This window comes from Drosophila sulfurigaster, chromosome 2R (assembly GCF_023558435.1).
Source record: "Drosophila sulfurigaster albostrigata strain 15112-1811.04 chromosome 2R, ASM2355843v2, whole genome shotgun sequence".
Taxonomy (NCBI): Eukaryota; Metazoa; Arthropoda; class Insecta; order Diptera; family Drosophilidae; genus Drosophila; species Drosophila sulfurigaster.
This window is the reverse complement of record NC_084882.1, coordinates 11672647-11686448: the sequence shown is the minus strand read 5'-3', so window position 1 is coordinate 11686448 and position 13802 is coordinate 11672647. Positions and strand designations below refer to the sequence as shown.

At 37.8% G+C, this 13802-nt stretch overlaps 5 protein-coding genes across 8 annotated transcripts; all 5 read right to left on the bottom strand.

Moving 5' to 3' along the window:
• Nucleotides 1-451: 451 nt before the first annotated feature.
• LOC133836998 (uncharacterized) lies at nt 452-2735 on the bottom strand. 2 transcript variants are annotated; one of them, XM_062267640.1, is made up of 4 exons: nt 2126-2254; nt 1540-2036; nt 1115-1478; nt 452-1051 (listed from the first exon to the last, which is right to left on the bottom strand). In XM_062267640.1, the coding sequence occupies exons 2-4, from the start codon at nt 2005-2007 to the stop codon at nt 858-860; spliced, it is 1026 nt and encodes a 341-aa protein (XP_062123624.1). In that variant the 5' UTR covers nt 2008-2036; nt 2126-2254; the 3' UTR covers nt 452-857. The 2 variants fall into 2 exon arrangements, with proteins under 2 accessions (XP_062123624.1, XP_062123623.1); XM_062267639.1 differs by having other exon boundaries at nt 453-1051; nt 2137-2735.
• A 510-nt stretch (nt 2736-3245) lies between these two features.
• Nucleotides 3246-4840, bottom strand: LOC133836999 (uncharacterized). The gene is made up of 4 exons (XM_062267641.1): nt 4575-4840; nt 4010-4512; nt 3579-3948; nt 3246-3514 (listed from the first exon to the last, which is right to left on the bottom strand). Exons 1-4 carry the CDS (start codon nt 4780-4782, stop codon nt 3303-3305), a joined length of 1293 nt encoding a protein of 430 aa, XP_062123625.1. The 5' UTR covers nt 4783-4840; the 3' UTR covers nt 3246-3302.
• A 518-nt stretch (nt 4841-5358) lies between these two features.
• LOC133837000 (uncharacterized) lies at nt 5359-7009 on the bottom strand. Its single transcript, XM_062267642.1, has 4 exons — nt 6766-7009; nt 6197-6699; nt 5768-6137; nt 5359-5701 (listed from the first exon to the last, which is right to left on the bottom strand). The coding sequence occupies exons 1-4, from the start codon at nt 6968-6970 to the stop codon at nt 5496-5498; spliced, it is 1284 nt and encodes a 427-aa protein (XP_062123626.1). The 5' UTR covers nt 6971-7009; the 3' UTR covers nt 5359-5495.
• Nucleotides 7010-7996: 987 nt separating this feature from the next.
• Nucleotides 7997-9650, bottom strand: LOC133838232 (uncharacterized). Of its 2 annotated transcripts, none has more exons than XM_062269269.1 (4): nt 9541-9650; nt 9259-9481; nt 8351-9199; nt 7997-8287 (listed from the first exon to the last, which is right to left on the bottom strand). In XM_062269269.1, exons 2-4 carry the CDS (start codon nt 9476-9478, stop codon nt 8100-8102), a joined length of 1257 nt encoding a protein of 418 aa, XP_062125253.1. In that variant the 5' UTR covers nt 9479-9481; nt 9541-9650; the 3' UTR covers nt 7997-8099. The 2 variants fall into 2 exon arrangements, with proteins under 2 accessions (XP_062125253.1, XP_062125254.1); XM_062269270.1 differs by having other exon boundaries at nt 9585-9623.
• A 1244-nt stretch (nt 9651-10894) lies between these two features.
• LOC133837880 (uncharacterized) lies at nt 10895-12647 on the bottom strand. Of its 2 annotated transcripts, none has more exons than XM_062268785.1 (4): nt 12516-12647; nt 12161-12383; nt 11252-12100; nt 10895-11191 (listed from the first exon to the last, which is right to left on the bottom strand). In XM_062268785.1, exons 2-4 carry the CDS (start codon nt 12378-12380, stop codon nt 11007-11009), a joined length of 1254 nt encoding a protein of 417 aa, XP_062124769.1. In that variant the 5' UTR covers nt 12381-12383; nt 12516-12647; the 3' UTR covers nt 10895-11006. The 2 variants fall into 2 exon arrangements, with proteins under 2 accessions (XP_062124769.1, XP_062124770.1); XM_062268786.1 differs by having other exon boundaries at nt 12161-12397; nt 12516-12630.
• Between the last annotated feature and the right edge of the window lie 1155 nt (nt 12648-13802).

The following is a 13802-nucleotide window of genomic DNA, read 5'->3' as shown; positions in this document are numbered from 1 at the left end:
GCACTTATGTATGGTATAGATAACGAGCTTTTGCCGACGAGACTACCTTGTGTTATTGTATCATGATTGTATCATGGCATGATACAATTATAGAAGGTAGTCTCGTCGGCAAAAGCTTTCGTCAGTACGCATTCGTTTTTCGACGCAAGAGGTTGTCTGCGGACGAATTTTTTTCTGCAATTAACCCTTGTGGAAAACGACATTTTGCAATGTATGCCGTAGACACGGATAGAATTAAAACATTTCGAGAATTAGAGAATTCTCATATATATTATTAATATTGTTCGTAAACAATTTACATTTTAGAAATATGTCAAAAAGACATTAATATTAGCTTCAAAATATGTAAATATTAATATCATCGTATAAGGGTTAATGCATTTCAGCGTCTCGCTCACGTGCTCTCTTTCAAGCGGACAGCTTTTTCCGTTGCATGAAAGCTCTCTCTGTTTATAGCTTTTGAGTGTAAAGCGTAACCAGCTTATCAGCTGACGGCCAGTGGATTTCAATGAGAAATGCGACAAGTTTGTTTTTTTTTGATAATAATAGAAAACTATTTAGTCGAATGATGACTATGAAATACCCTCGATTCATTCACGTGTGATTTATTTACTACTATGTATATTGGAGTCTATTCATTTTTATAGGAGTATATTTATTTAAAATCAGACCAAAGTGAGTACGTATGCTGAAGTTAACATGTAAGTACAAATATTATCAATTCCGAACATGCTTATAGAATATCTATTGGTCGAGTATCTACGACTAGAGCATGACGACTTTGCCGCAGCTAAACAAAAGATAAACATCAAGATAAACAAAGTGACTTTGCTTACTGTGGTAGGTAAGTCAACATTTTAAAATTCTAGAAGACCACGCCTATGCAGAAATGGTAATATACTAAGGGCTGCCCGAACATAAAGAGGATTCGTATATGCCTTGGCGCGAACTCGATCTCCCTCCTCGCCGGGCAGCATTAATTTCGGTAGATTAATTTCCTTGTCGACTGGCAAAAGTATGAACACCAGATGCGTGAAGGTCGTATAATAACCTATCAGATAAAAATCTAGTTCAGTTTTTTCAAATCTGATTTATGATATATGGATAGACTTACCCCAGAAACCATGTTTGATCATGCTCATATGTAGTTCCTTGAGCAGGGGCAGAGGTTTGCTGTAATTCAGCAGTTTTAGACACTGCACAAGATGTGTGTGATAGATTCGGACAAAATAATCGAATTGTTTGATTCGCAAACTGTGATGTGCGGAACAGATGATTAGTTCCCAAAGATCCTGAGCTGGACTGCCCCAGCGACAGCGTTGAAAGTCCACGAAACGCAGATCCTTGATATCACAGGCTAAGGTGGTATTCAAAAGTATATTGCCAGACCACAGATCACCATGATTAAGTACTTTAAATTCCTGTGGTTCACAGTTAAAGCAACGTGCTGCTGATTGCACAAACTGCTCCGCTGTGGGCTAAAAAAAAGAAAAGTATTCATATAATTTCAGGAAGCATTCAAATTTCTTATTTACTTACAATACGACTCGCATATTGGTCGGGATTCGTAAACCCCCACGTAGCCATTGCTTTCTTGTAGCTCTGCACTCGCACCTGATACGACATGGATCTCTGATAGTTGGCCGGCAGATAGATGCGTTGAAAGTCCTCCGGATAGGGACCATTGTGTTGATACCACACTGCGCTGGCGGCATGAAACTCAGCCAACTTCTGTAGCACGCGTTGCATTTGCTTCTGATTGAAGCCCTTAAGTCGATTGATATTGCAAAACTTTTTAGGTCGCAAATCTTCCAGCACCATCGAGATGCGGCCATTCACATTCTCCGCCAGGTGACATTTGGGTGCGAATGACACCGCTTTGCCATGCTGATGATAAAGCTGTTCCAACTGGGGTATGATTAGCTCATACATCTGTTTCTCCTTAGGGAAGATGTTCAGGGTGTTAATGAACCCAATGCCCTCGGCATTGGCCACCATTGTCTTCATAATGTATGACTTTTGTTGTGTGAATCCATCTATATATATTGAATCAGTAGCGAGACAGACGGAATGCATAAGCGCGGGATTAGGTCAGCTTCGTGAATATATATTGCCTGGTATTTACCTTTTGCTCACCTTTCATTTCGATGTCGATGATAATGCGCATTAGCAGAGACGTGGAAGTGGCTGAGGAGGTGGAGCAATCGCCGTCACTCTCGCCCGGAGGCGTCGCTGGTATTATGGAGAGATTCAGTATCTTGCGAAAATCGCTGAGCTCACGCTTGAGCAGCTTCTTGAAGTACGCCATATTGATCCATGCCGGTATTTTGATGCGTATATCATTTGAATTCGATTCACAGAATTTGTTACTATTATCGGGCATTGTGAATGCAATCGAGTCGCGACGAGATCATAAATTCAATTCGTGTTGTGTGTTATGTGTTCTACTCTGTTATACTCGTCTTTTTGTTCTGACTGTTGTTCGACTGCACGATTCTATTTCTGTTCACTTCGCTTTTTTTGTTTTGTTCTGTTCTGTTCCGATCTGTTCGTTACGAACAACGAGACGCAACTGTTTGCATTCTTATCAAGCATGATTTCAGGCCCCTGTTTCTTGATTTCGTTGCACGCATAATACGTATACTTAATATTCGGGTGGAGGTGTAGTTGGCAGTAGAAGTGCTCCCACTTGAATGCTTATCATGTATTTTTCACCGAACGAGTTATCATTCGTTCAGTTTCGCTTCGTCAAGTGCTTGCTGAATTGCTTTTGATAATAAAGAGAGGCAGAGAGAGAGAGGCACAACGCATGAGAGAGGGAGAGACACAGAGAGAGGATGCTCTCATCGTCAAGTTGTCAAGCAGTGTTGTTGCTCATTGTTTGCAGGGTAATCTATTGGCTGTATATGCAAATTGTTAGCATTAATAAATTGTGTAGACACAACTATTATTACTCAATAGAGCTGTCTTGAATTTCATAGTGAAGAGAAACTCATTCATCGACTCGCAAACGCAATATTATTTGTAAACTGTATTATTGGAAATCATCTTCAAAGTGCATTTCTCTTCAGTTTCAATTGCATTTCTCATTTCCTGGTTTCAGCAAGTTGAAACTGGTATCAATATGCTTCCAATCTGATTAATTTAAATGCTATTCACTTTTTATCAGATCTGTTGTTATAACATAACACATTATTTCACAACTTGCTAAAAGTGATAAGAGGACTTCAAAGCAACTTATCAGATAAACATTATCAATATAATTTTATTTTTTTTCATAGATATTTATCATCCAACTATAATTAGTTTTTGCTATAATCATCGAAGTTAAATAGTCCACGATTGTAATAAAATGGGTACAAATCCTTCATGACTTTGCCATACAAGGGATTTGAGAACAGGCGCAATCGTAAATTCTCAGCCTCCTCCGTTTCAGCCAGCATCGAGTGCAGATTGTTGTCCTTATCGGAAGGGAAAAGGATCAGAGGCAGATGATTCATCAAAGCAAAGAAAGCTATATCAAAATTTAAAAAGTTATTGCATAAGAAGCATAATTTCTTTTATATAATAAAACTTACCGTAGAATGAGTTATTCTTTTTGTAGAGGGAACTTTGAAGTTCTCTCAACTCTGGCAAAGGCTTTTTATATTTCAACAGTTTGAGGCACTCTGTTAAGCGTTCCCAATAGATGCAGATAAAGTTATCGAATTCTTTCAAGCGAATGTCGTTTGCTGCTGATAAGGTGATGAAGAACAACAGATCTATGGCTGGACTGCCCCATTTGCAGATTTGAAAGTCGACCAATATTAGTTGATCCACATCTCCATTGGTCAAATAGTTACACATCAAGTTGCTTGACCAGAAATCGCCATGGGTTAAAGTATTGAATTCCTCAGGATCAACGTCTAGAGTGCTCATGCATTGGGCCAAATATTGATCTTCAGTGGGCTAAGAGAATTACATATTATTCCCTGAATAAATTTAGTAGCTTTCAATTATTTCCCCTTACGAAATTCTTGATAAATTTCTCGGCATCTGGCATGCCCCATGTGGACATGGATTTTTTGAAAGTTTGTTCCTTGATCCTGAAGCCGTCTCTGAGGAATTTTTCGGCGTTAGTAGAAACAAAGCCCTCATCAAATTCACTAGAATAAGGACCGTTCCTCTCCTGATATACCGAACCAGCTGCATGAAACTCGGCCAGTTTACGCAGAGCGTGCTTCATCTGTGCCAAGTCCAGACCCTTGATACGATCGACGTTCTTAAACTTTTTCACTGCCAGATCCTCGAAGATGAAGTGAATGTTTCCCTCACGGGTCTCGGTATGCAGACACTGGGGCGCCAACTGGATATCCTCACCAGCCTCTTTATAGAGTGCCTCGAAGGCTGGCAGATACTTGCTATACATGATCTGTTCCTTGGGGAACAGGCCATATAAGTCGATTTCTTCGCCACCTCTATCGCTGGCCAGCACGGTCTTGAAGATGTATGTCTTTGGTTTGGTACTGCCATCTATGTAGAGGAAAATGTTTAATCAGTATTGGCCTGATAAGAACTCTTTGATTTAAACATGCCTTTCATCTCCAAGTCGATATGTATCCGCAGCATTATCGAGGTAAAATTCTCTCCTGGAGGAATCGCCGCCACAGGTGTAAACTTGAGCACTTTAACATGGTCAGGTTCGTCTTTGTCGAGCACTTCCTTGAAATACTTTTCGGTTATCCAATCGGGTATGATTAGATGTTCGTTGGGGTTCACTATCTCGTTCTTTGAGTCGGACATTCTCACAAAACACAACTGATTTTGACAGCGTCTACTTTGGCACTGGCCTCACCTATATAAACGAATCGACTCTAAAAAACTTTTTGCACAACTGATTAGGCTTTTTTTATCAACGCTTTCAATTACTCGCTTAATTGGGGAAACACATCACCACATACATACGTACATATTATATTTTCATATTCTTTATTATGAAATCAAAACGAGTCCAGTTGGGTGTTTAACTGATAGTGTTTACCATGCGCTCATGAAATATATTAATTGTATCGTAAGTTTTTCGTGATCTAGGTGTTAATCGGCTTTATAGCTGTGCTGTGCATGACATTGCTAGATTTCTAACTATCTTCCTGCAATTCTTATTTTATTTTGTTTAAAGTTAATAAACATTAAGAGTATACCCCTCGAAAGTCATCCAATTGTAAGATTTGAATCTCATTTCTTGTTAGCATTCTGAGCATTCATTCAAACAAAAATACTAATGGTGACTCTGCACTTTAAATTGTTGAATAATGCTTGATATAAAAACACAAAAACTCACTGTCTAATTGTCATTGTCATAATAAGTATAGATTAATGTAGGGTAGTTCCTCAATCGATTACGCACGACTTTGGCAGTCTTTATTGTTTCACAAGTCATCGGGTACAAAATAGCATTCGGCAATGTTGTCGTCGTGAGATTTAATTGATTAATACTGTTTACCTTTTTTCATTGATTATTCAAAGTCAGTAAACTGAAAGATACCGCGGTTGGCCAAAAAGGGGTAAAGATCCTTCATGATAGCTGCATATGCTGGGTTAGTAAACAGTCTCCACCGGAATTTCTCGCCCTCCTCAGATTCATCTCTTAAAGAATGCAGACTAGTTTGCTCATCGCTTGGAAATTGTATAACGGGCAGATGATTGAATATGGCAAAAAATGCTGCAAGTCAAAAGAAAATCATATTAGCAAAATATACAATCTAATTGAGTTTATAAATTGACTTACGATAAAAGGTGTTACTTTCATGGTACATGGATTTTTGTAATTCCCTCAAAGTTGGCAGTGGCTTTTGGTACTTTAACAGCTTCAGACAGTCAACAAGGCGTTCCCAATATATTCTGACGAAGTGATCAAATTCCTTCAGGCGAATGTCGTTGGCAGCAGATATGGTAATAATGAAGAGCAAATCTAATGCAGGACTTCCATATTTGCATAGCTGATAGTCCAGCATGATCATTTGATCGATGGATCCATCGGCTTGATATTTAAATAGCAAATTACTGCTCCACAGATCTCCATGTGTGAGAGTGTTGAAACTCTGAGTATCTAATTCCAGATTCCGTAAACACATCTTCGAAAACTGCTCAGCAGTGGGCTAAACAAATAAACTAAATCATATAATGCTTTTCAATTTCAAACTTTGATACTACTTACAAAACTCTTCGTGTATAGCTCAGAATTCTCCATACCCCAAGCCGCCATAGATTTCACAAAGGATTCACGTTTCAACTTGAAGGCAGAGTCTTGCATCTCTTGGTACTTTCGGGTCATGAAACCTTCATCGAACTCTTTGGGAAATGGTCCATTTCGCTCAACATAAACTGCAGCGACCGCATGGAACTCAGCTAATTTGTAAAGAAGCGTCTTCATATGTTCCATATCCAATCCTTTTATGCGATCGACATTCTGAAATTGCAATTCTCCCAGATCTTCAAAGATAAAGTGTATTCCATCGTCACGTTCTTCGGTTTGCAAACACTTTGGCGCCAATTGTATCTCTTCTCCCGCATCTTTATAGATCGCTTCGAATTGCGGGAGATACTTCTGGTACATTTGCAACTCCTTATCAAAAATGCCGACCTCCTTAACCTGTTTGCCTCCCCGATCTTCAGGCAGCATCGTTTTCACTACATAGGTTTTGTGCTTGGTACTTCCATCTGTTGGGAACACAATAGAATTAGAGCAATGAATATGGAAAGCTCAAAGTCTGCTTTGCTATATACCATTCATAGACAAATCCAAATGTATGCGTAACATTACAGAGGTAAAGTTCTCGCCGGGTGGTATGGCTGCAACCGGTGTAAACTTAACAATTTTCACACAGTTTGGTTCATCTTTCTGGAGCACTGCTTCGAAATATTCTTGATTTATCCATTTGGGTATCTCCAAACTTTTATTGGGATTCACAATAGAGTTATTATCTGACATTTTGGTCCGGCAGAGACGGAGTTGACGTGCTAGGCTTTAATTTAGAACTGAATGCAGAGCGAAAAGTGCAGCGCTTAATATCCAAGAGCACAAAGCTTTTGCTCAGCATGTAAGAGCACTAAAAGCACAAAGCTTACGATTGGATCAGTAAATATTTTCACAACGAAACGTAAACTTTATGTGAGCTTAAAGCTTAACATTGCCGGCTTTTAAGAGTAACCATTTTTTATTTCGTGAATGCAAAACAAATTAATTTCTCTTAACTCTACGTATGTATGTACATATGTGTATGTTGCTTACTTTATCGCGCTTTTACTAACTATTTTAACTCTCCCAAATACAGTGTATAATATTATTAAGCTACTAAGCAACAAGTTGCTGGCCTCGCTAAGTAATTACACGTCCTCGGTATATCGCAAGTGGAAATAAAATATAATTATAGAATGATAATTACATTTAATTCAGATACTTCTCAATGCTAGTCAATTTCCTTAATTACTTTCTACGTTGTTCGTTTCTTTTTGTGTCAGAAATTTGTAAAAACATCAATTAATTTGCATCAATTTGTTAGGAATAAATTATACTTAATTAAGTAACAACTTAAGAGTGATAGGCTGTAAAATACCTAGTAGTAAGATCTTTCTGACACATTTCGTTTTTGTTTGATTAATTATTGGCTTAAAGTAATACATCGAGAACATAATAATAATAGCATATGTTAACAACCGAATGAGGATTTTCTAGAGAGAGTCAGTCAAGTATTTATAACATAATTGGTTGTTACTAACGTTAGTAGTACTCTTATACCCCATTCTTATCGGGTATTTGCCAAGCAAATTCAAACCTTTTGACGTCACATTCTTGGTGTACTTGAATTTTAATCAATTTCAGTCACACGCTAGCAGAAACCCATTGATAATGAGCCTAGGCTATGCGAATTTCTATTCACTGTGACTCAAAGCATAATAATCAAGCACACTTCGGGCCACAAATTTTTTTTTGCAAGTCATTCTTATTATTGATTTTTAACAGGTTTGTTTATTTTTATTTTTATTTTTATAATCAACTGGTTTATATACATAGAGTATTTTGTTTGAAGAATTGAGGAATATAAACCGTTTCTCCCTCTCTATAGAAGGCCCTTATTCTTAAGGAACGGATAGAGTTGGACCATGGCCTTTTCATAACGAGGATTCGTAAATATCTTATAGCGGAAAGCATCTCCTTCAGGTCCTGGCATCATCATTGTATTAATACTGGCGTCTTTATCAGATGGCAAGACCACAATCACCAAGACTCCGTTCGCTGTTGACATAGCTAAAAAAAAGAATAAAGATTGTTTTATTCAAACTTATTGAGGTTGACGTACGATTAACTTACCCCAATTGCCATGTTTGATCATCATGATGTGCAATTCCCTCAAGGTTGGAATGGGCTTTGAGTATTTTAACAATTTAAGGCATTCGACCAAGCGAGTGTGATAGATTTCGATAAAATGATCAAATTCCTTAACCTTGATGTCCAACGAGGCAGATGACGTAATCAAATACCAAAGATCTTGAGCTGGACTTCCCCATTTTGCAATTTGCAAGTCCACAAATAGAGTGCGATCTCCGGAGAACATTATGTTGTTGCACCACAGATCACCATGATTAAGGACATTGAATTCACTTTCATCAACTTGGTTTAGGTTGATTCCGCTATCGAAGAACTCTCTTGGAGTGGGAATCAACTTAATATATTCCTCCACATCAGGCAAGTTCCATTGGCGCATTGCTTCAACATATTGAACCATTCGCATAGCTGACATTCCTTCGAACATTGGGCGATTTGTCTCATTGAACAAAGACTGATAGAACATATCGGCATATTGTCCATTCCGTTCATGGTTAACTACAGATGCAGCATGGAGCTCTGCAACTTTACGGAGTACTCTAGTCATGTGCTCCATATCGAATCCCTGCAGGCGATCAATATTTTCGAAATTCTGCTGTTTCAGATCCTCCATGACGAGGGTTATGCCCTCTGGAGTTTCATCAATATGCACGCATTTGGGGGCCAGTTCAATGTCCACTCCCGCCTCCTTATAGAGTTTAATGTAGTTGGGAATCTGAACCTGATACATTTCTTTTTCTTTGGGAAAAAAATTCATGCCAGCAACCAAATCTCCTCCCTTATCTGATTCCAGTGTGGTTTTCAGAATATAGCGAAGGTTCTTTTCACTGCCATCTAAGCGAAACAGGATTCAATTGAATTTTAGTTCCAGCAGGTTGAATTTCTCAACTTACCTTTGGTTTCTATATCCACGATCACACGCACCATTACCGATGTGAAGTTTTCACCTGGTGGTGTTGCTGCGATGACTGTAAACTTTTTTATGCTCACAAAGTCATCAACTTCTTTCTCGAGAATGGGACGGAAGTACTCCTCATTTATCCATTTGGGAATAACGAGGTATTCGTTGGGATTCTCGGACACATTTGAATCACTATTATTGTTGGGAGCCATTTTCTAAAGGAAACATACATTTTAGAAGGTCACAGCGTAAACTCATGAATTATTATTCTTACTTAGTTTAGATTAAATAAGTTAGCAACTCAAACGATCAATTTACCGTTCTCTTCAATTGCTCAACAAACACTAAACACTTGCGCTAAATTTCCGAGTATTATACGAACCTGTTCCACACTGCTTCGTTTATAAAGCGTGCCGATAATAGCTGAAAGTATGGGTATTACGAAGAGGCGTGTCCGAATGTCATCAGCTACAAACCTGATAGTACAAATCTTTCACGAGTAAACCTATTTCCCTAGTGTTCCTGTATAAAAAAAAAAAAAAACAATCAATTGATATGAATACTCATAACAAACTCGTAAAAAACTTTGCCATATTTAATACTCATTATGCGTTTGCAGCTATAATAACATTTGCTTTTTTTTTTTTGCAGAACAGACGCGTGTCCATAAGTTTGCCTTCAGTCGTTCCACAATATTGGGACTATCTTTATTCAATTTGTTTATATTTGATTTGATTAAAATGGATTGGATTATTGTATCATAAAAAAGTGTAGTGAAGTGAGTCTCCGATTTCGAGCAGATAAAGATTGTTTTCTAATTTCGACTCAAATCAATAAAGCAAATGGTTAATTTTAGCCGATTTATGATTTATTTAAAGACTACCGCAAACCAACCATAGGAAAGCGTCTGCATCATAAGTTTCTAAGCTGATATGATTTATACTATGAGATAAGTATAAATAAATGTATTGTGAAGAGACATACTATATGTATCTTCCGATATTACGGCATTTTAGACGACCTGATATTAGATCTTTGAAAATAGAATGGAATGTTTTCTATTTCACGTAATTATATATACACAGTATAGTTATATTAACCTCATATAGCATCAAGGGCAGGAAACCACTCGTGGGAGAGCTGTTTAGTAATTTCTGTGGTCTGCGGCTTATTTGTTCATCATCTCGAATTGTATTTGAATTGTCTACCTGCTAGTTGGAGAATTATTGAAATTGACAGATAAACACGAAATATGTAAGATAAGAATATAAATATTTAACGTCATTGCCATAGTTAAGTACTGAGGGGTCATTAGTTGGCATTCTATATTGTTCGGACTAAAGTTTACGCCATATAGATATGTCGGTTATTAATTGATTACTTCGAATGTGTGCTATTAGCAATATGAATATTATTCACAATGAATTTTAATACGACATGATACGAGTATTTCCGTCTAAAGTCGTATATAGTTTCGCGCTTCGATTGACCATATAAACTATTATTATCTTTGCAGCGACAATTATAAAAAAAATTAGACCCCAGCTTGGTCGATTTGCCATCTATTGCAAGTCATCATTACTATTGATTTCGATCGATTTGTTTGTATATAAAATTAGCCAGACGTCTTTATTTATAAAATGTTTATATTTTATTTGACTTGGATGACATAATATCACATCAATATGCACAATTTAAACTAAATGAAAACACGTTTTATGTACACACAGTTAACAATATTTAAAGACCTTTGTTCTTAAAGAAAGGTTTCAGCTGAAGCATCGCTTTGACATAGTAAGGATTTACAAACGTCTTATATCGAAAGGCGTCACCCTCAGGACCCGGAGCCATCATCATATCTATATTAGCATCCTTATCTGAAGGCATTATAACAGCCACCAATACGCCAGCTGCCGTTATTGGCCCTGAAAGTAAATATTTGTGAGTCTTTAATAAATATAAATCTTGTAGTATTCATATCTCACCCCAATCGCCGTGCTTGAGCATCAGAGTGTGCAGTTCCCTCAAGGTCGGAATGGGTTTAGAATATTTCAGCAGCTTCAGGCATTCCGCCAAGCGCGTGTGATAGATATGAATGAAATGATCGAACTCCTTAACTTTGATGTCAAGCGAGGGTGAAGTCGTTATCAAGTACCAAAGATCCTGAGCGGGAGATCCCCAACGTCCAACTTGCAAGTCAACAAATATAGTCCGATCGCCGGAGAACATTATATTGTTGCACCACAAATCACCATGATTAAGGACATTGAATTCGTTTTCGTCGACAACGTTCAGCGCTAATCCGATATCAAAGAACTCGCTTGGTGTAGGAAGCTCTGCAATATATTGCTCCACATTTGGCAGTTGCCATTCCCGCATTGCATTGATGTATGTTTGTTCGCGCATTTTGCCCATTGCCTCGAATAAAGGGCGAGACTTTTCGTTATACATGGAAGTTCTATAGATCTCATCATAGGGTCCATTTTGCTCGAAAGTAACTGCCGAAGCTGCATGGAGCTCTGCAACTTTGCGCAGCACACGAGTCATGTGCTCCATATCGAATCCTTTCAGACGATCCACATTCTCAAAATTCTGTCGTTTTAAGTCTTCCATAACCAGGGTTATGCCTTCTGGAGTTTCGTCAATGTGCACGCATTTGGGCGCAAGTTCAATGTCCACACCGGCTTCCTTATAAAGCCTTGTGAAGTTTGGAATATGGACCTGGTACATTTGTTTTTCCTTGGGGAACAAATTCATGGCAGCCACAACGCCACCGCCCTTGTCCATGGCCAACATTGTCTTCAGTATGTAGGAGATTTGCTGCTCAGTTCCATCTAAGAAACGTTTTGATTAGTTACGTATTTATTATTTTCGGTGAAAGTTGTTGGACCGACCTTTGAGCTCTATGTCAACCAGCACTCGCACCATAATCGATGTGTAGTTTTCACCAGGTTGTGTTGCTGCAATAGGCGTTAAGTTTTTTATGGCAGCAAAGTCTTTTACATCTTTTTCGATGATCGGCCGAAAGTAATCTTCATTAATCCACTTTGGAATGGGGAGAAGTTCGTTGGGATTCTTAGTTGCACTAGACTTGTTGCTATTGTTGGGAGCCATTTTCTACAGGAAACAAACTGACGTTAGATGTTAATAATTGAATTTGATTTAATTGTTTCATGAATGCGACACTTTAAGCATTATATAGTATAGATTGTTTTTCTGTCTTTCACTATTTTATTTTCGTTCACTTACAGCCAATTTGTTGTTTTTTAATTGTTTGAGACTATAATTAAAACAGTTCCGACTAATGCGCGCGATAAACAAATGTCCGGCGTTTTCGAACGCTAGACAAATACTGAGCGATCGCGGCAGTCGTCAGTTTATATGTATGGAGAATAGTACGGCCGAGACTCGCTTTATAGAGGAAACTGGTTATGTGCCTAACAAACGATGAGAATGTTACGCAGAGACTTGTATGAACAAGTGTACGGGAATGTACATATATGTATATGGGTGCATGTAGAGAAGATAACTGAACTGATAATATCAAATGCGTATATACACACATCTATTGTTAAATATCTGTCTCTTAGTAGTAGTAGTTCCCATCGTAATTCTAGCGAGAGTGCAGCTTAGTTTTGGGTGTTTGGGGGCAAGGGTGAATGTCGCCCCAGTTTATCAATTGGACGCGTGCGGAATCATTTGGGTTTGTGGTCGCGGCGTTATATTATTAATAAAATTTAATTGATGTGCACATACACATACCATATTTCATAGTTAACGTAGTTAAGCCAATATTTCTCAACTAACATATGCACTGGGCGGGTCTCAACTCAAAATTGAAGCGCACTACTATAACGATAAAGCATTTGATAGACGTACTTATATTTGGTTACATGAGCATTACGAGTAGTCTTCTGATAACTCAGTTTGGCTCAAAATTGCTTGGCAATTTGTTGAAATCACACATGATAAAATTGAAATTCGCATTCGCAACGTGATAATGAGTTGAGTGTTTGAAAAGCATATAGCAGGGTGCAAAGTGTAGCTGGCCTTAATCGTAAACGTATAGACTCTAGAGAGCAATATTGATCTGAGCTTGCTATTGCTAAGCAAGAGAAATTTCATTTTACGGAAACTTATTTCTGAATGCAATCACAAATGCTGTCATTTTAGAACATTGTTGGAGAGCATGATATTTAGTAATATAATGCACAATGGGCGATTCAACAATAGCAAATAAGTACCTATTTATTATATATAATTTAATTCAAGATTATTTATATGCTTAGAATACTTAATCAATGTCTGGCATACACAAATTGCACTTAGTTGAATGAATCAATTTATTTCCTTGATCTTGATTCTCACTGCGGCTTATGTCACAGATCAATCTGAGTTCTATTACATCAAATATAATTACAAATGTTGAGCATTGTCATTATCAAGAGCCAGACTCGTCTCACAGTGGCTCTTTTTTGAATTTTTTCCGCTAGAAAAGTAGACATTGCTTCAAATGAGATAATGAAATAAATTAGA